The 20,752-nt window shown below is 39.2% G+C and overlaps 1 protein-coding gene across 1 annotated transcript in view; it reads right to left on the bottom strand.

Moving 5' to 3' along the window:
* Positions 1-16,556, bottom strand: part of TAX1BP1 (Tax1 binding protein 1) — a 46,342-nt gene extending 29,786 nt beyond the window's left edge. The window contains exons 1-5 of the mRNA XM_015853731.2: positions 16,442-16,556; positions 15,028-15,211; positions 3,182-3,284; positions 1,166-1,353; positions 289-447 (exon numbers count right to left, since the gene is read on the bottom strand). Coding sequence (XP_015709217.1) covers positions 289-447; positions 1,166-1,353; positions 3,182-3,284; positions 15,028-15,204 — 627 coding nt within the window. The 5' untranslated portion in view covers positions 15,205-15,211; positions 16,442-16,556. The remainder of the gene's footprint in view (positions 1-288; positions 448-1,165; positions 1,354-3,181; positions 3,285-15,027; positions 15,212-16,441) is intronic.
* Between the last annotated feature and the right edge of the window lie 4,196 nt (positions 16,557-20,752).

Raw genomic sequence — 20,752 nt, 5'->3', positions numbered from 1 at the left:
CCAACTACTTCTCCACTATGAATTCCACAATTAAATGTCAGACATCTGGTAACAGTTGTCATCGATTACCTTACCACGCCTGGTACCAAAAAGCTTGAATATTTTAACCATTTTACGACATAAAGGGAATAGTGTCAGGAGGTTAATTGGAACTGACCTATTCTAGTGTAAATGTCTATCTAACTGCTGAGGGGTTTTGATAGCTGATTTTCACCCCAGTTTAACTGGTTCTTGAAAAAACAGGATTACAGACATTATGAGTTGGCTTTAATCAATAAAACAACTAACCTTTTGCTCTGTTTGCAGTTGGTCACATCTTTGCTTTTCAAGGTTAAGTTCTTTTTCCAGTCTTTCAACTTGATCCCGGAGTTGTGCCGTTTCTTTCTCCAGAACAGAAGTAACCTTTAATAGCTCTTCTTTTTCTTTAACTATTTTTTCAATTTTAAACTGTTGAAAAGAAAAGAATTTTTAGTAATTTTTCTCCCTTTGACTCCTATGCAGTAAGTGGATGACAAATTACGCCAGTGTTTGAGCAGAAGCACAAAGTATGTGTCTTCTGGCTACATGATTTTACAGCTTAATCTTTTTACCCAAATTTCTGAAGTTTCACTACTCTAACTATGTCACCATTGCACTACAGTACTACAACAGTCACAAAGCAATTTTTATAACAACTTTATACTCTTTTATCCTCTTTAAGTGTTTTTAATGTATATTTGCTGTCACTTTGGAAGAGCTAATTAAGACAAAACAACAGCTTGGTGACAAAGAGGCTGCTTAGTGTAAACGCATACACAGGAACAACGTTGGTGCAATTCTGAATGAAAACAGGAAAAACAGGGAAAAAACTCACACAAAGGATGTCTTCTCCCCCCACCCCCAGCCTTCTTACTCAAAGAACACAGATGGCAGCGATGGACAAGCAGCCTAGACTGAGTGCAGTGGTATACCTGTAACCTGTTCAAATACTGATTCCTCTAACATGTAAATGTTCTGAATTCCAATCTAAAAAAGCAAACCAGAAATACAGCCCTTTTATGTACAATCTAGAGTATCTTTGTGGTCTGCTCCTCAAGATCCTAATTCATGTATGTTTGTGCATACATAAGTATGTATAAAATGTAAGAATGTATAGACTGACAGTCTAAGAAACACTGAATCAAACCTCAAGAAGTCCAGCTTTTGTGGTCACCACCAGCATATCGGAGTTTCCTTCATCTTCCATAGTGAGCAATTCTTCAACAGGAGAAGAGGTACGGAACTGGAAAGGTGTGCTTGCTCCACGGATTTCTCCTTTATGAGTCACGTAACAGAACTGGTAAAATTCTCCATCATCATTTGGTAGGTAGTATCCTATCAAGATAAATTCAAATCTGAAGAGATACTCTACACAAATAAACCCTATTTTGCAAGTCTCCATGTAGAAATACATATCAGACCACACGACTTAGGAATATCATTCTGATCATCTGTGTTACAGTACAGACATAGTCAATCACAACCGTAAACAGGAAAACATCACCCTTCTCACTAATTTAGACTCCCAAAATTTATCCTAGCCTTTCCTTTTTATAAGACACATAAGCCTAGGACAGTATCGGTTAACAGGCACTACATACACATGCATCGCCTTATGTATATTAGATATAACTGACATTTATATTCTTACTGAATAGAAGGACTGTTATCTCACTCCAGCTATTGCTACTTGCAAGTACAGATAAATCCATTGTTTTTAAACAAGACAGTAAGCTAATATCAGTAGTCATTTTAGGACTCTAATACTTCATTGTTCTACCCTATTATTACTATTATAATATTTTAAGCAATACGTCCACACTCGCACACAAACACCGAAGCAAACTCTTTTACGAACCCACCACTGGTAATTTAGACTGCCAGTCCCTGGTCCCTGCTTTTTTAGAAAGGAACAATGGATAACCAACTCATGCCATAGGTAACTGATTTTACAGATTTGTTTTTTCCCCATTATTTCCCTTTCTCAGGCTGACAAGCCTGACACAGAAGGAAGTTCTGAAGGTCATCTAGCCCAACTTCCTGCTCAAAAAGAGACTGCTGTCAGTAGCACTCTTGGCCTCCTGCAGCTTTGTGTAACCAAGGGTATGGAAATCTTATCCTTCCAAACCTTCCCAGGATACCTGTTCATGTGCTAGGTACTTCACCTCTTTTTGTGAAAAAACTCTTCTTTTAATGTTAAATCCAAAGGACGCAGACCACAATCTATAGCCACCGCTCCTTTTTATGTGGTCAGTCAATAATGAGAAGATTATGTAACTGTTAATACAGAAGGTGGTTCTTAACTTTAATTTTCCTCATTGCTCTCTCATTTTCTAGTTCTACTGCATCTTTCTGAGACTGGGAAGGAAAGGGAGAGGACCAGATATCCACATGCTGTTGAAAGTGTAGTTACAGCATAAGCTTGTAGAGTGGTCTACCATTTTCTGCTTTGTTCCGTATTCATAGTCTCATAGTCTCATAGTCTCGTGCGGGTTGGAAGGGACCTTAGAGATCATCGAGTCCAACCCCCCGGGATTCGAACCTCCTGTGTAGCAGAGCGGCACTTCTACCACTTGCGCCACAGGGGGGATTCGAACCCAGGGCCTCCGGTGTTGCAACGCGGCATTCCTACCACTGCGCCACCGGGGCACACATTCTTCTAAAAACTTCAGCAATTCTCTCTCCCTGTCAAAAGGGACTCTGAAACTCTGAACCCTCAGTAAACCATCATTTACATTATTTATCCCTTCTTTCTCTGCGTAGAATTACTTTGCGTTGAGAATGATTGCCCGAAGTCAACAGATTGAAGACATGCAAAGCCACAGAGCACTAAGAGACGGCAAGATTCAAAAAACCTCACCGCTGATTAAACAACATCACTTTGGATAGTTTCCAGCTTCTCTTGTGAACACTGTCCAATTACCATGTAAAAATATAATGATTCACACAATCACTCATACAATTTCCTTGACATCTAAAATAAGAATGAACTTCACACTGTTAGCAAAAAAAAGCATGCAAAGGACACAAAAAATCCTCTTCCAAAACTTTTAAAAATCTAGATCTACTCTGCAACCCTGAATATCTTAATATACAAATAAGTTTTTTCTTTAAACTGTGGAAGCTGGAAAATACAGGCAGGTACTGCTTTATTTAAATTCACCTTGAAAGTTCAGGACACAGTTGACAGTTGATCCTTCCACATAATTTTCTGGCATAGGTGACCACAGAAATGTGTAATAATCTCTTGCTGTACTCCAACCAACCTAAAATAAATTAAACCATAACAACAAAACAAAAAAGAAAAGAGAGAGAGAGAAGTATTAAGCAGAAAAATACGCTATAGTTAAAATATCACAGCCTGGCCTTTACAACATACCATAATAGGCATATTTCTCATTCAACACAAAATAAAAAGATACTTAACAATGTTTACAAATCAGGAATATTTTAACAAGCATGTCAAAGATTTAGCATGAATTTTATTAAGCTTGTTACCTAAGTCAATAAATGGGACTAAGGTAATAAAAGGGTCCATATAAATTAAAACACCATACAGTTTTCAGTATACATTAACCTCCTATGTGATACATTTACTTTTTCCTGCAAAGATACACTGAAACTATAAAAAGATTAATTCAGAAGCTTATATTGAGACTTTCCTAGAGCAGGTTCTGCCAGTGCTCACTATTTTATGTCCACAATCCAACAGGTTGATCATAAAACAAGAAAGAATGGAATAAAAGCTATTATCTACTGAAGACGCAAAATTTGATAGGCCTAAGCTAGCACTTCTTTTTCTTTTTCGACAGCTTCTGCAATATTAATAATCAGCATGTCACCCTTCCATACATACAACATGCTATACCTGCAAGAAAAAGATAAAAAGCATGAAAACTTAATTCAGCCAAGTTAGTGCAGTTTCCCTGATAATATGAACAGATGCCAGCTTTCCAGTTTATCATAAAGACCTTGAAATATGAAATGTTATCCCCCAAAGAAACGTATTCCAGCAAATTTGAAATAAAAGTTGTAGAACCATTAAATTTGCAAAAGACAACAAAGATCATATAATCCAACCGTTAACCCATCACCATCACACCTACTAAACCACGTCCCTCACTGTTATATCTCCATGCTCCTTGAACACCTCCAAGGATGGTGACTCCAGTACCCCCCTGGGCACCTTTTCCAATAAGTCACCACTCTCTATGATTTTTTTCCTAACAACCAGACTCAACCTCCTCTTAAAGTTGCAACTTAAAGCCATTACCTCTTGTCCTGTTGCTGCTGCCTGGCAGAAGAGGCCAATCCCCACCTCAACACAACCTCCTTTCAGGAAGTTGTAGAGAGCAGTAAGGTCTCCCTGAGCCTCCTCCAGATTAAACAGCCCCAGTTCCCTCAGGTGCTCCCATAAGACTCATGCTCCAGAGACATCATCAGCCTCTTCTCTGGACACTTTCCATGGCTTCAATATCTTTCCTGTAGTGTGGGGCCCAAAACTGAACGCAGTACTCACGCTGTGACCTCATCTATGCTGAATACAACAGGACATTCACCTCCCTGCTCCTGCTGATTACACTATTTCTGATACAAGCCAGGATGCCATTGGCCTTCTTGGCCATCTGGGCACACAGCTGGCTCACATTCAGCAGGCTGTCAGCTAATCTCTCCAGATCTTTTTCCTCCATGCAACTTGCCAGCCACTCTACCCCAAGTTTGTAGCATTGCGTACACACATCTAAGCCTGAAACTCGAAGTAGAGTGTATTACAAATAGAACAGTAATAGTGTAGTGGAAGTGGAGAAGAAAATGTTCCACTGCACTGAAGAAAATATCAAAAACATAGTCACAAAGATGATGCAACCGTTTTTACAGTAACTCTGGATGGTGTCCTGGAGTAAAGAAAGACGAGGGACAAATGGTCCACCAAAATTATCCTCATTTCAGAAAGGAGAGGAAAAAAAGTAAAAGAAAGTTAACAGTAAGCATTTTTTTAAGGTAATATTCGTTAGAGAGAAGTTGGGCTGACTTGACACAATCACCAAAATGGAACCAACTGTTCTACTTCAAGCCTATTCTTAGCCCAAGTTTTGAAGATTTCTCTGATATCCCCCATTGAGGAACTTTTAAAGGCATAAATGAAATGAGATCTCCTGGGGCTGTTATTCCCACATTGTAAAATAGTTCAGAAATAGGAAGGAAAGCTCTTCCGGTAACTTGGGGGGGACAAAAGCAACTTTTCTGTAATAAACATCCACAGGAAAAATATTCTGCAAATTTTTCACATTAGTCATCTTTCCAAATCTCATTCAGATGCAAATCCCCCTTTCTTCACAGAAGCTGCTTTCACCTCTGTAAAAAGGAACATATACCATTATTTGCTGCCCTACAGCACAGAAAACTTTTATATATAGAAACTCGATTCTCAATAACTGGTGTTATGGGGAGGAAAGGGGGATATCTGTTGATTCTTGTTTGTTTTAATTTTAAAAGGGAAACAAATTCTTTGTCCTGTTTGTTCTGAACAGAGTAATTCAAGCTCTTCTGAGTGCTCCAGTTTTTCTTTGTTTTAAAAACAATGAGGGGAAAAAAACCAGTAAAAATTAAAAAGAAAAAAGAAAAAAATCAGCATAAATACATACACTGATTTCCTGAGTAAAATGGAAATTCCTTCTGATAATCAAGCACTTCAGAAAACATAAGTGAGAGGGAGCAAAATCCAGAGGATATAAACACTGAATACCATCTACCCTGAAACCAAAAACACTATGAATATTTCTAGTATCAATGCACATAAAATTGGTTGGGTTTTGGTGTTTGTTTGTTTGTTTGTTTTTGTAATTTGTAATTTTAATTTTTAATTTCAATTTATTTTAATTTGAAATTACCAAAAAAAACAGGGACCTGGGCAGCCTGGTCTGGTATTAGATACGGTAGCCCTGACTGCAGCAGGGAGGCAGGAGCTCGATGACCCTTGAGGTCCCTTCCAACCCAAGCCATTCTATGGTTCTATGAATACAAAGACCAACTACGTAGAAAGCAAATTAACCAACACTTCCGGCCTGTTTTTGAGTTGGTAAAATATTTTCACACGTAGTATGTGGGTTACTGGTAAAAAAAGAACTGCGACACATCAGAAGCCAGTGGGCAATACCCTGGGAAGTTCACCAGGCACTTATTATCTCCCTTCACTTCCCCTATTTCTGGTCACTCATCATCCACTTCCTCTACCAAAGCTCCCATCTTACACACTTCTGACTCTTAGAAACTACGTCGTAACAAAGCACATGTAAAGTTATCTGCATGAGCAGATCTCTCAATGATTATTTTCATACATGGGATTTCAGAAAACAGGCTTCCCTGCTAGGAATTACAGATATAAAAACATGACAGTGTAAGGAAGAAAGCATGAACAAATCTTGTAATCCTCAGTTACACAAATTAAGAAAGGAGGAGGTTGTGTATTGTGCAGCAAAGTCAGCAACATTACTTCATGTTCTTCCTACTAAACAATTATTATCCATACTTCACAGAATCACACAGAATGACCCGGGTTGGAAGGGACCTCAAGGATCATGTAGTTCCAACCCCCCTGCCTGGCAGGGCCACCAAACATACACCTTTACTAGATCAGGTTGCCCAGGGCCCCGTCCAACCTGGCCTTGAACACCTCCAAGGACGGGGCATCCACAACCTCCCTGGGCAGCCTGTTCCAGGGCCTAACCGCTCTCCTAGTGAAGAACTTCCCCCTAACATCCAGCCTAAATCTTCCCTCTTTTAACTTAAAACCATTTCCCCTAGTCCTGCTATTGTCAGCCTTTTCGAAGAGTTTACTCCCCTCTACAGGATTACTTCTTAAGTGAAAGAAACAAGGAGTAAAACAAAAGTAATCATACGCTGAGAAGAAAATAAATGGAAAAGTAAGTAACAGATGTTGTAAGTCAAGGATCTTTACCTTGAAAACAACTATTTTTCTATTAAAAATATTAAAAAATAGAGTAATATTATCAATATGAAAGCACCACCAGGCAAGACAGCATCTACATCAAAATAGCTACAGACTTTGTTGCTGTGCCAGAACTCAGTGGGATTCCCTTAATGAAAGTAACTTCCCATCAGCTGAAAAAAAGAAAACGCATCATCAATTACTGACATAAACCCAAAATTCCAAAATGCAAAGCAAGTATACACTAGCAGATATGCTAGATATGCTTGCTTCCCCCCAGAAATCTAAAATGAGAAGTCTCATCAGGAACTTCCTGAGAGCAAGGAGGAATAGAAAAGGCACAGTTTATAATTCTAAAGCAAAATCACAGCACAAGCACCAGCAAATAATACAGTACTCCCATTCAAGCACAGAAACATTATAAAACACGCAAGAACTCTGGCATAAAACCCTCTGAATTTTAGAAGAAGAGAAAAATAATAACCTGTCAAACTGTGTACAAGATTTGTTACGAACTCTGACCTCAAGTTCACCATCCAGTTTCCAATGCACTGACGGGCTGCAATGATGCCACTACTTTTTAAAGGAATTTATTGAAAACACAAAGTTAAAATGATAGAATTCTTAGAGTTGGAAGGGACTTTTAAAGGTCACCTAGTCCAACTCTCTACATTTAACAGGGACACCTACCGCTAGATCAAGTTGCTCATTGCCTTGTCTAGCCTGACCTTGAGTATCTCCAGGGATGAGGCATCAATCACTTCTCTGGGCAACCTGTTCTAGTGCCTCACCACCCTCACTATACAAGACTAAAGACTCCCTCTTAGAGTATGAAGCCATTTCCCTTTGTCCAGCCACAGCAGAGCCTGCTGAAGAGTCTGTACCTTTCTTTCTTACAGCCTGTTTAGATACTAGAAGGCTGCTCTCTGTTCTCCCTGGACTTCTCTTCATGCTGAACAGCCCCAGTTCTTCCAGCCTGTCCTCATAAAAGCATTCCATCCCTTGGATCATTTTTGTGGCCCTCAAAGTTCTTTATTCACAGTTAAAAACTCAAAAAATACTCACATTCTTATTTCTCAGCCAAAAGAGAAAACGAGACTTAGATGATGCAACTCCCCTAAACTAACACGTATATATATATGACACATCTATCTTATAAGCAGAATTAGAAATAGTTCCTGCTGCTAACCTAGTACTTTGTACATCCTTCCAGCCTCTCTCTAGATTTAATTCTCATAAACTTTATTCAGAAATCCTTCTAGAGAACAGCTATTTGTGTACATATTCCAATGTCCGTTTCCACATACTAATAAATTAACAGCCCAGAATCCAAATCCTACTTCAACCATCTCGACCCATGTTTTCAAGCCAAACACAAACCACGCAGCCAAAACACCATGTGTCCTACCAATGTCATACTCAGATTACATCACCATGTGCAATGTGTCACTCAAACAATACTCACGTAGTTCACTTTCCTTTCATAAAATAGAGAGCTTTAATAGGCCATTATAGAGCAAACCGTGCATTCTATTTGATACTTGTGAGCAAAAGGCCTCGTTTCATTTGAAGACATCATAAGCTACTTTTTAGTTACATAACCAGTTCTGTACTCACAATGGAAATGCTGAAGTTTGGTAAACTTAAGATGATGAACACTGAGTACTTTTCAGTCAGGCTGGACTGGTGAGGGTGACTCAGCTGTCTGCAATACCCGCACCACACAGCACTTCCTTCTACTAACAGGTAGAGCTGTCAAAGTTGTGCTTCTGTGCTGCCCTGCATATACAAGTCCCTTTGCTCTCATTGTCATTATCTCCCTCCATGTTTACATTTTACCCACAGCACATTTCCACCATGAGGCTAGGAAAAAACAAACAAAAAATCAGCTGACTAATAAGCCAAACGATGCAAAGGAATAAAAAAACCATAATAGTACATGGGTTCACGAGTAAATGGATCATTCAGCCATTTCTCATTCTTCCAGCAGTTCTCATCAACCACAAGAACAGCAGCTTTCACTCTGCTCCATTGGATAGTATCTTACCTAACTACACAGCACGTGTACTGCCAACAGACCAAAGAAGCAAATCCAGGAAAGACCTGTTAAGCTGAAGCAACACTGACATGTCCAACAGGGCATTTATAGTACATACCTAACATTATGCAACTCTAAAAGAACTATCAGAGTTCAAATGAATCCCTTTTTGTTATTCGGAAAGGAAACTATGCAGTTTGGAATATAATTTGGCAAAGTGCTCTTCAGTACTGCAAGTATTCAGTGAACTCCGCTGAAAGAAGGAAATCACATCCAAACCCCAAAGCTGTCCATCTCTGCTGAATGTTACAAACACGTACAGGCAACCTTTTAACTCAGGCTATTGAGAACATATGGTATTTGTTGCTGTATCAAGGTACTATCAAGTTCCCAACCTATCATCATCTCTTGTTGGTTGTACTTCTATCTCGAAGTTCAGAAGAATATGTGAAAGTGACATTGACGGAGTGCCTGGGCCATATGATCAACTTTCTCTCTTACTACATATAAATCAAACTAAATACAGAAAAAATATGAACACTCTAAAAGAAAACCTGGTACACATGTAAATGACTGTCCAAGGAAACCTTATGACAGATCAAAGAGTAACAAAGTTACTGTTTACTTTAAGAGATAAGAATGAAAAAGTGGGGGGAAAAAAAAGTGGTTGGGTTCAAGTAAAATATTAATTTACCATATTTCACTAAAACAATATTGGCACAACCTTTTCATTTCAAAATTACCACCAGCTACTGACCATTTTGTTATGTTGCCTGTCTCTTTAATGCACAAGCCCACTACAGCAAATATTTTTAGGTAATTAATGACACCTGATCACGATCCAGGTTTATAAATACCTGAGGTGTGGGAGCCATAGTGGTGAGGCTGGTTTCTTTCCAGTAGTGCGTGGGGATACGACTAGGGGTAATGGGATGAAAGTACAGCATAGGAAGTTCCGCACGAATGTGTGCAAGAACTTCTTTACAGTGAGGGTGACGGAGCACTGGAACAGGCTGCCCAGGGAGGTGGTGGAGTCTCCTTCTCTGGAGATATTCAAGACCCGCCTGGACGCCTACCTGTGTGACGTGGTGTAGGGAACCTGCTTTGGCAGGGGGGTTGGACTCAATGATCTACAGGTCCCTTCCAACCCCTACAATTCTGTGATTCTGTGATGATAATTTCTCATTAAAGTAGCATCATGTGAACCCATCTACTGAGAAAACTGAATGACATTACAATTGACTACTTTTTAGAATCACTTGTTGGATAGATATTTCTGTTATTTGAGATACGTCCTTCTGAAGAAGGTAAATGAATCAAGAAAGAGAACCACTATTATTGGTGAACATAGTAATTCTCAAAACATTCAGAATTACAGTAATTCTTTCCCTACTATTTTAAAAACAGGACATACTGTTCACTACACATTTCTGTATCTATCATGTCGTGCTGCGCAGTGATGATTCCGTGCCAGAAAAAATGTATTTCAATATGACTGTGGTCAGTAACACATCCAGCTGTTGCCATATACTGATCTGCAGATATGGAAGTAATTATTATCTAGAGTATCAACCCATGACATAACCAGGACTTTGAAACCGCTCACACAAGTTATGCTGGTATTTGCAGTTCAAAGTTCAAAGGAGACTAAATAACTCAGAAGACTGCAAAAAAAGCATTTCTATAGCTTGGTTGTTGTGTTGTGACAAGACTATCTGTAAGCCATCCTGTCAATCCACTGCAAATTTCACAGATCACAGATAAGTTAACTCCAAGGTTTGCTATAAATCAGTGCACTGAAGGGACAGGTTATTAATCTGCACGTAAACACACACACTGCACTGATGCACAAACAGTAGCTGAGGTATGACCTCCTAAATAATGAGCACCTTTTCAAAGCAAGCCTGTGCTTCTCGTGTTCAAATAACCTTTCAATATCTTCCCAATCCTGGTTATTCGTTTTTCCATACTTTAAGCTACCAGAAGGTCAGAACATCATTTTTAGATTGTGGATATTAAAAATGTGCACATTAAAAATGAAATTTCCTTTTCTTCCCTAGGCGTATATAGTGCCCATCAATACTAAAAGTACATCTATAATTAAAGTCAAGATCCTATCAGAACAGCAATGCTGATCACTTTAAAAACATATTATATCTATTGGATCCACGGAACAGAAAAGATTTAATTAGTTAATGGTGAAGCACAACTGAAAGCATTATATTAAAATAAGTAAGAACCCCACCTGATACTGCAGGTCTTTCCAGCATGGTGACCTCTACAAAGTTATATCTTCAGAAACCTAGATATTATTACAATGTATACAAACACATACACCTATAATTCTGCTCTCTTGAAGCAATACACCTTATCGTGTCCATAAAATTACTTTACTGAGCTTTTGAGATGTGTAGTAAAGCTTCATCTACTGCACAATGAACATCTGTCAGGCCAACTTGCACACATATGCCCTAGATGAAGGCATAAGCAATTCTTCCTAAAAGCCAAATACTTTTTTTTCCAAACACTTCTGCAAATCTGGACATTATATATTAATAATGCAAAATATATATATATATCTTGTGGCCATATGATTATTTCGCTTTATTGTAAAATAAACTAAAAACTGTAGACTTCCCATCCAGAGATGAGGACCACCTACCAGCCAGTCAACTTTTGCAAACAGATGCAGAACACATACTAATTGTCTTCCCTCATTTCAAAGGTTTTTGGAATTTGGAATACCCTAAGGGCTCTTCCAGATTTCAACCCATCAAAGAGAAAGGGAGGAGAAGAAGGAGATGCTGAGCTTGGAGCATTCTGGGAGTACAGATCTCCTATGAAACCTACCAAGAACAACAACATGCTCCCCTCAGGCACTCTAGGAACATCAGGTTCTTCTGCACAGAATCCCTTAGTAGAGGGAAAGCAGATCTCAAATTCTAGTTCCCATAAAACAGCACAGAAAGGAATTCGGGTTAAGGAAGCACATGCTAAGCACTAGACCAACACCTAACTGTAAAACTGCTTTGTTTTGTTGGGGCTTTTCTCCCTTTGTAACAAGAATGATAAACTGATCAAGATCTTCTAGTGATCAATCACAAATGACCCACCAGAACATCACAACAGCAGAAAAGAAATAGCAGAAATGAACAACAGCAGACGGGGAAATTCAATCAAAAACATCCTGTAGGAAACAGAGAAGAAAAAGAAAGGTACATACAAAAAATAGAAGGACTGTGTACTCAGAACTTTAAAACAAATGACAAAAAAAGGGTAACATCCTCTTCATTACTGCTCTTTTTCCTCCAAGTTATTGCCAAAGGTGTAGCTCAATGGGCATGTCCATTAGACAGACATACCTTGTAAGAAAACTGGTACAACTGAAATATCCTGTTGTACCATATTCGCTGCATATGCAACATCACCTTCTTAGTATATGAACACCGTGCTTGCATTAACAATAGACAACTCCCTTGCAAACAATTCTATATGCAACATCAGCAAGAAATTCCTTTTGCTTGGCACCAAAATTGATCACTGGGAACAATAAAAAATCCCAAACATGACATCTGTAGCGCATACATGGAAGTGTTAAATTTCAGAACTGTCACACATTTGGGGATTTTTTTAGTTCTTTGTAATAATGTTGTATGGCACAAATCTTTGGCTTAGACCTTCAGTTCTAGACCTATTCTACCTCCCAACAAGATGTTTTTGATGTGTCTGCTGACAACAGTGAAGTAGTATATTATCTTGCCCTGGCTTCTTATTTTAAGCTGCTTTGTAAAATAGCCTTGAGAAGAGGATATGTGTAATTAAACCACCACAAACATGAAGGAATCAGCTGTGGTACCTTCCACTGAATTCATTACAGTAACATAGTATTAAATGGATTAAAGTTCAGTGAGGAAAATATCCAGTAGAGGTAGAAAACTGGAAACACAGAAGTGCAAAGGTGTTATAAAAGATACAAACAATAAGTGGAAAGAGCACACACCAAGTGAAAAAGACTGAGAAAAGTGCAAAGAAATTCCATAAATAAATAAAACAAATAGCCACACAGAAAGACTTATACTTAACTTCTGGTTCCTACAAAGGATTTAATTTTAATATCACTTTTTTACATAAGTTGCACAAAGTAGGACAGTTACAATAACCACACGTGCAATTGCATTTGCACTGAAAACAGCCATTTGACATGTGGAAACTAAGGAAATACTTAAAAACTTGAAAGCTGGAATCTAAGATCTGCTATATGAAATCTGTTTTTGTTTCTAGAACTACTTGCTCTTTAGAGAAATCTGAAAAATGAACTTATATTGTCATTCCACACCAAGCAGCCATGCCAATTATTCAGGCTCAGACCTTCCTCTCCCTCCCCACTCTCCTAACCTGTTCACTTCCATCACAGTGACAACATCAGAGCTGCCCACTGCATCTCACAGTACACAAACTGAGGAATAAAACCAACTGGGAAACAAGATGGTAAAAGCTGAGGGAGAAGAAATAATATTTTTTCAATCAGATCATTTCCCTGATCCATTTTGCTGTGCAGCTGCATAAACAGCTGGACTAGAAAAACAAGTGGGATGACACAAGGATACAGTGTTTACTGAAGAAATCACTATGGCTGAAGAATTGGACTTTTAAGTTAATGATTTTCATTCAGATCGAAAGAGGTACCTATAAATTTTGTTCAATACAATCAGAAAAAAGTTCTTAGTGAACCAGATGAGCAAACACAGGAAGGAATACAGCCGAAGCCATTGATCCCTAGAACAGAACAGTAGTACACATTAGAACTATCAATGCCACAATGTTCACGGGAAAAAATGTCTTTGTGAAGATGTAGTAAGGTACAAACTGTTCACTGTAAGCATTACTCACACACATATACACTGATAAGCACAGATGTAGTAGGACAGCTGGCTTCATTTACCTCACTGCACTATAACTATATAAAGACAGTATATTCATAACACGTAGTAACAAACAGAAAACAATTTTCACCCTTTTCCCCATCTTGCAACATTTCCTTCCTTCGTAGTGATGAGAATGAGATGGACTAGAAATTCAGCTGTGGAATTCCCCACTAAAAATAATTTACTCCCAAAATGCTGGTCTGAACCTGAAATCGATTCCCAGACTTTGTTCATCACACAAGTGCCTATTTCACATAAAGGGGAGGAAGAAAAGAAATAAGTAAAAGAAAGGGAAGATATGTTACAGCCGTGTTACCTTCCGTCAGCTCAAAGTGTTTCCCAAACAATTGCTAAAGCTGTATTGCCTGCAACTGTCGAAGTAGAATAAAAACCTCATACCTCAATAGCTTATGAAATTATCATCATACACAGTGAAATGAAGCATATCTGTACATTGGACATAGCGTTACATGCAGTCACTGAAAAAAACATTTTGTATTTTCTGCTGTGCTCAAAAAAAATCTAATCTGTATTTTTAGGAACCTAATTGCCTCCCTTACTTAGATTGATACACACAGAACCACAACATTCATTTCTCAGGATACACGTAAATAATACCAAAATGCTTGTGTAACCTGAACAGCACTCTCTTTAAACTTCTGACTTTTCTTCCATTCCTTCGCCCTGTTAACTAAACATCAAGCACGCTCAGTCACACTCCTGTTTGTCAAAACACATCAGGTCATCAAAATACATGGATGTATTTTTAACCAGTTCCTACCAGAGAAATCGCCCTGCTTGTAGCTAATGTCACCCTCTCACAATTCACTGACTGTAGTCACTGAATATATTATTAAAAATCCTCCTCTCAAATCATCTCCATTTAATTCTCTACCACATCATGGCTTCCCTTTACTCCAGCACATTTGTACTTATCACTCCAGCCTCATCTCCGTTAAAAGCTCAGACTCTGACGTCACACTGTGATGCTTCCTCTAACATTTATAAAAGTATTATTTTTCGATTTCTCTATTAGAAACTGGTTAAGAGAAGACAGTGAACAAGTGAAAAACACGAATAGATTAAGTTTTACTTACCTTGAAAATACCAACCCAGTCTTTCTGATGAGGATGGATAAACTGGGTCAGAGTGTAGTGACATTCAAGGTGTGTGTTCGGCAGATAACTTTTTGCCACATTCTGAAAAATCACGTGTGCAAAATTGGATGTCTGTAAAGCGTTAGCTGAAGATGGGACTTCTTGAAAGGATGACATGTTTGATCTGCAACAAAATTGGAGAAGCTGTTACTTCAATATCATGAAGAACTAAGTTAAAAATAACCTGTTCAAAAGATACCAGACAGAGAAACAATTCACTCCTCTGGTCTGACAACAGACCAGCTACAGACCGAGCCCATCAAAACGCAATGCTCCAAAACAATCACTTCTCAGAACAAAAAAAAAAGGCAGTCATCTCAGTGATGAAATGAAAACAGAGAGAAAGCACCACTTAACTGAATGCCCCTACTGCTATAACACAGATAAACTGAGTACCAGAAAGAAGGAAATAAAAGTGGTGGGAAAATGAGGCAGGGTTAGGGTTAGCTATGACTTAATTAAATGTCTTTAGTGACTCTGGATGCTTCAGGGAAATCCGTACTTCTGAATGCTTTTGACAGTATTTCCATAAATAAAATGTTGTTCCCCACTCAGTAAAACTAAGAAAGCTTCATTTTAAGACATTTTAACAAAGGAGAAAGTTTATCTAAACAGGCTTTTTTTTTTCCTTATTTTATTTCTCCTCTCTTCTGATGTCAGCAGACTGGAAGCACATTTGCTGTCCCCACTTTAAACACAGATACCCTTAGTCTTGCACTTTTACTAATAACAACTGAACTGATGGCGCAGACATTCAAGTCTGCATGCAGTTGGATGGATTAGCACTAATTCGGTTGGATTGCAAAAGCTTCCCGTCACCATTTCCCTTCACCACCTCATTCCAAATACACCGTGCTAAAAATTACAGCACCACAAAATGCTTCAAAAGCAAAACATAAGGGTCCATCTCTCTGAATTATTAACAAGTACAAAGCTGCAGTTTCTGCTAACCTAAAAGAAACAGAACAGCCTTACTATATGAAGCTAAGCAACACTGAAAGGAAACAAACCACGTCAATTTTCATCACCTTGGTAAGAAAAAAAAAAAAAAACACTGGAATATAATTTTTTTAAAATAGATTTCCTCAAAAAATTAGGAAGTTTATTCTAAGAATGTGCTAAAAGAAAAAAAAGCGACTTCTGCAGACTGCTCTGCTTTGCAGCCCAGATCCAGGCCTACACAGGCCGCCCCGACCAGCTGATCCCCGTACAGGCGGGGGGGGGCCTCCCGGTGGCGCAGCGCCGCCGCCCGCCGCCTCACATCCCTGCCCGCCCCAACGGGTGGCGAGGACCGGCGGGGAAGGGGCTGCCAACCCGCCCACCCCCCTCAGCTGCACCCCGCAGCGCCCCTTACCTATGCAGGCGCGGAGGACGCCGCGGACATCAACATGGGGCCTCCACCATCAGCGCCACGCAGCCCCGCCCGCCCGCGTCACTTCCAGCCCCGGCCCTGCCCGCTCGTTTGTGCTCGCGTCACACCAGTTTGCGTCTCACAAGCTGCGGATTTAAAGCTTCGGGCCTGTGCCTGTCTCTGAGCCACCAAGGAGTGAGATTAAAGCTCACAGTTCTCCTGCTTGCGTGAATTGGCAAAGTATGTTACCTCATAAATACACAGATTCTACTGGAGCTCTGTCCAGCGCCAAGCTGTAGCTCTTACAGAACAGCAGAGATGAGGAACAGAATTCAGTGATGAGTAACCACCATTGGTGTGTCGGACTTCTCCCAGTACACCCAACACGACCACTACCTCAAATAGTCTTTGAAATCACCTTTACCTCTTTACCGCCGCTGTTTCATCACTATTTCCATTCTCAACAGACAGGCACAATGACCACATTATTGATTTGAGTATCTGGCAAGATTGCCAGCTTTGTAATAGTCACCCCTAATGAAACTAAGCCGGAGCACAGAAACTCTTCAGTCATGAATGGTTGTCTGAAAACAACTTCACGTCTTCACGTGTAACCTGTAAAACAGGTTATTAAGTAATCTTTTTTATTTCTGGACATAACTAGTAATTCCTTAAGTTATTCATATGTTCCATTGGAAAGCAATACATTGTTTTAGAATCATGAAGTCATTAAGGTTGGGAAAAAGCACTTAGATCATCAATTCAACCACCAGCCCATCCCCACCATGTCCCTCAGGACAACAGCTACCCTTGAACACCACCAACACCACTGGGCAGCCTGCTTCACTCTTTCTGACAAAGTATTTTTCTTAACATCCGACCTGAATACCTCCTGGCACAACTTAAAGCCTCTACCTCTCATCACTAGTAACCTGGGAGAAGCCAATTCTCATCTTGCTACAACCTCCTTTCAGGTAGAAGACACAAGAAGTATGTGTACAAGGCTTTTTTTTCCTTAAGACCAAAGGAATTTGTGCAGTGGTAAACAAAATTGGTGCAATAACCAGCCATACATATTTCTGAGGAGGTGGGGAGAGCTATTCTGTCTTATCTATAACCTCCATTTCTTCTTCTCACTGCTCTTTGCACCACATGATGTGATAAAGGGTTGTCTAAGAGTCACAAGACACTGTTCTGCTATGGGCTCTGACTCTGAAAGAACTTCAGTTTCACAGCCAGTATCTGGGAAGTATAAACAGTGATGAGACGAGTAGTTTTGTTTTCACTGACTCTCATTATGTTGTTACTTTATGGAATGTACTGGGAGTTCTGAAATTAAGATGTTCTTTCTTTCGCAGCTAACATAGTTTTTACAGTAAAAGCCTGGGGGGGGGGAATATCCTCTGTTTCCCAATTTTAAAAAGTTATTCACAAAGTGCTCAAGCAGGGTCCCTTAACAGCCCCTACCCAGGGTTGTGTCCCCATGTCTGTTCCATGCAACCTGTTCCAGCTCATCAAGGATGACTGTTGCTCAATCATCCTCACAGTAAAGTCTTTCCTTATGTTCAGACAGAACTTTCATTGTTTTAGATCATGCCCACTGCCTTTTGTCCTATCACTTGGCACCACTGAGAAGAGTCTGGTCCCATCTTCTTGATACTCTCCTTTCAAATACACATTGATCATATCCCCCCTGAGTTTTCTCATCCCCAGGCTGAACAGGCCCAGCTATCTCAGACATTCCTCATTGGAGAGCCGTTCTAGACCCTTAATCATTTTAGAAACCCTTAACTAAACTCATACCAAGAGCTCCATATCTCTCTTATACAGAGGTGTTAGAATTAAGGGTTGAGTGCCTTAATTGACCTGAATTTTTCTAGGCAGAGATTACAAGGTGCTAACTCTTTAAATTCATTTGTGTAATACAAATCTTTTAAGAAACTAGCTCTTGAGCAGTATACTACTTTTTTTCTATTATTGTTTATATTCTCTGCATTGTATTTAATATTGTAACACTAAGAAAAATGATGGTGTTTCTGGTGAATGCCTTGTCGTGTGAGACTCTAACACTAATGCGCTAATTCAATTAGAAAAGCTTGTTACGGGTAGGGTGGCAGTAATCCTGTCTTTAGTCTGACTCCCACCTTTCCAACCACACTGATTTCAAGAACACAGGAAATTGTTTTTGTTTCAGCAGTATTTTATAATAGATATGATGTGTATACCGGAATTTTTCTCTTAAGCGTGTACAGTCATTGCTTAGCCAATGTTTAATGTTATGTTTATTGTTTTAAGGAAGAAATCAAGCATATTTCTGACACAGTTCTTCCTATCTATGCCATGGAATCAGAATCACAGAGATTGGAAGAGGCCTCTGGAGCAGCTCTAATGAGAGCAGGTCAGTTAGGACCCTTGTGTTTCCATTTTGTCCCTTGCTTCTTCTATCACTGCACATCTAAATAGGGTAGAAATATACGTGAATGCAGAAACTGGATTGGAGCAATACTAAGTTCTGAAGGATTTGGAAATAGAGACCAAGATGTAAAAATCCCTCTGCTTTCTAATTATACAGAGACTTTCTCTGCTAAGTGTGAGACCTGCACAAGTCCCTCTTCAGGCATAAGATGAACGAGGAATAAAAAGTCTAAGCAGTAACTAACCATGATTGCCATGGGAAGCATGGAGCATGTTGCAGACTCTTGGGAAACAGTCTTACAAGTATAGTAATCATTTACTGTTTTCATAACCACACTGTCTTTTTAAACTTGTGAGCTCCGGTAGCAATTTACTGCTTTGAAATCAGAACTGTGTCCCTGTCACGTGTGCTTAACCTTGGCTACATTTGAACTTGTATTCAGATTAAGAGCGTGTTGTATTTCTGTTTACTGTTGGTATTACGGCCTGAATCAAAGCCATGATGAGTTTTGGATCCAGATCTGTATTATTCCCCTGAGACCCATCTCTGCTTTGAATGAGTGACAGAAAAATTGTGTATTTCTAGTTTTTATGACCAGAGAAAGTTACTTTATGTTGTGGATATTCAATCTATTGGCATGACATGTTGATATTGATGAAGTGTGGTAAGGAAACGTTTAGGTTCTAATGATTTGATTTCATTTTGCTTCAACTCCTATTTAAACACTCCCAACTTTTAAGAGTATGGGCCATGTGAGATGTAAAATATATAGATCGATGTCACTAATCGGAAGCTCTTTCTGGTCACGTTGTAAAGCACACTTAATCAACTTCTTTAAGATCATGTTACAGAAAGCTATTAAATATACTCTTAAAACAGTTAAACAGTTATAAATAATGTTTTATATTTCAGCTGACAACACTGAATTGCCCAGCATTTAAGGAAATCTAATCACAGAGCATATGGACTTTGCCTTCCAGTAAGATGGTGTGGCAAAACCTTGGAACGTATTAGCAATCACACAGTGTTGCTAACATTTCCTATTAAGGAGAAAGTTTCTCTGTGTATATTTTGGATTTCTTTTCCAACACTTAATTGCAGGTGATGAAAAAAAAAAGCTATTCAAAAGCTGCCAAGATCTGTATGGGTGAGATTGATGAAATTTGTGGCTTTTCCCAATAGACTGTAGGTGAGAGCAGACATGTAAATTTTGTATGTGTGTGCATGTACGCGTGTGTCAGAGAGAGGAGAGAGCAAGAGCTTACTCCTGAGGTGTGAGACTTGGCAGCGTTGCACTGTACAATGGGCACAAGAAACCGCATGTCTGTAAATGACTGCATTTGAATTGCTGCTATTTCACTATTGGGTTGCTGTATTGTTAAAGCGAAAAGGAATGTTTTTAATAAATGCAAATAACAAATTAAATGCTTGCACACACACTGAGGCTTTACTCTCTGGTGTGTAATTAATATATGTGCACTGGAGACCCAGGTCTGGGGGAGTGTTTCATTTCTTATTTATGATGTTAGCAGGTTGGGTTTGGATTTGGGTTTTTTTTTGTGATGGTTTTTAGTTGTTGTTGTTTGGTTAGGTTTTTTTGCCCTTAGCATACCTATAACAAGCACACACAGAGCTGCATGTACATGACCACTGAGTAGGTGTCACTTAAATCTTAACAGATACAAAACAGGTAAATACCTTTGCTTTGTGTGCTTTGGTAGATTTATTGTTTCTTCCAGCCTTTTATCTTTACCATCCTAAAGTAATAGGAAGCTCCCAAATGACCAACATTTTGTTTTCAGAGGCAGGAAAACTGCCTGTGGCAGGAAACAAACAAGCAAGGAGATTTCTAAGCTCTTATCCCTCGGGGCAAAGTCCTCAGCCCTGAGGATGGAGAA

Source organism: Coturnix japonica, chromosome 2 (genome assembly GCF_001577835.2).
Source record: "Coturnix japonica isolate 7356 chromosome 2, Coturnix japonica 2.1, whole genome shotgun sequence".
In the NCBI taxonomy this organism is placed as follows: domain Eukaryota; kingdom Metazoa; phylum Chordata; class Aves; order Galliformes; family Phasianidae; genus Coturnix; species Coturnix japonica.
This window is presented reverse-complemented; position numbering and strand designations above follow the sequence as displayed.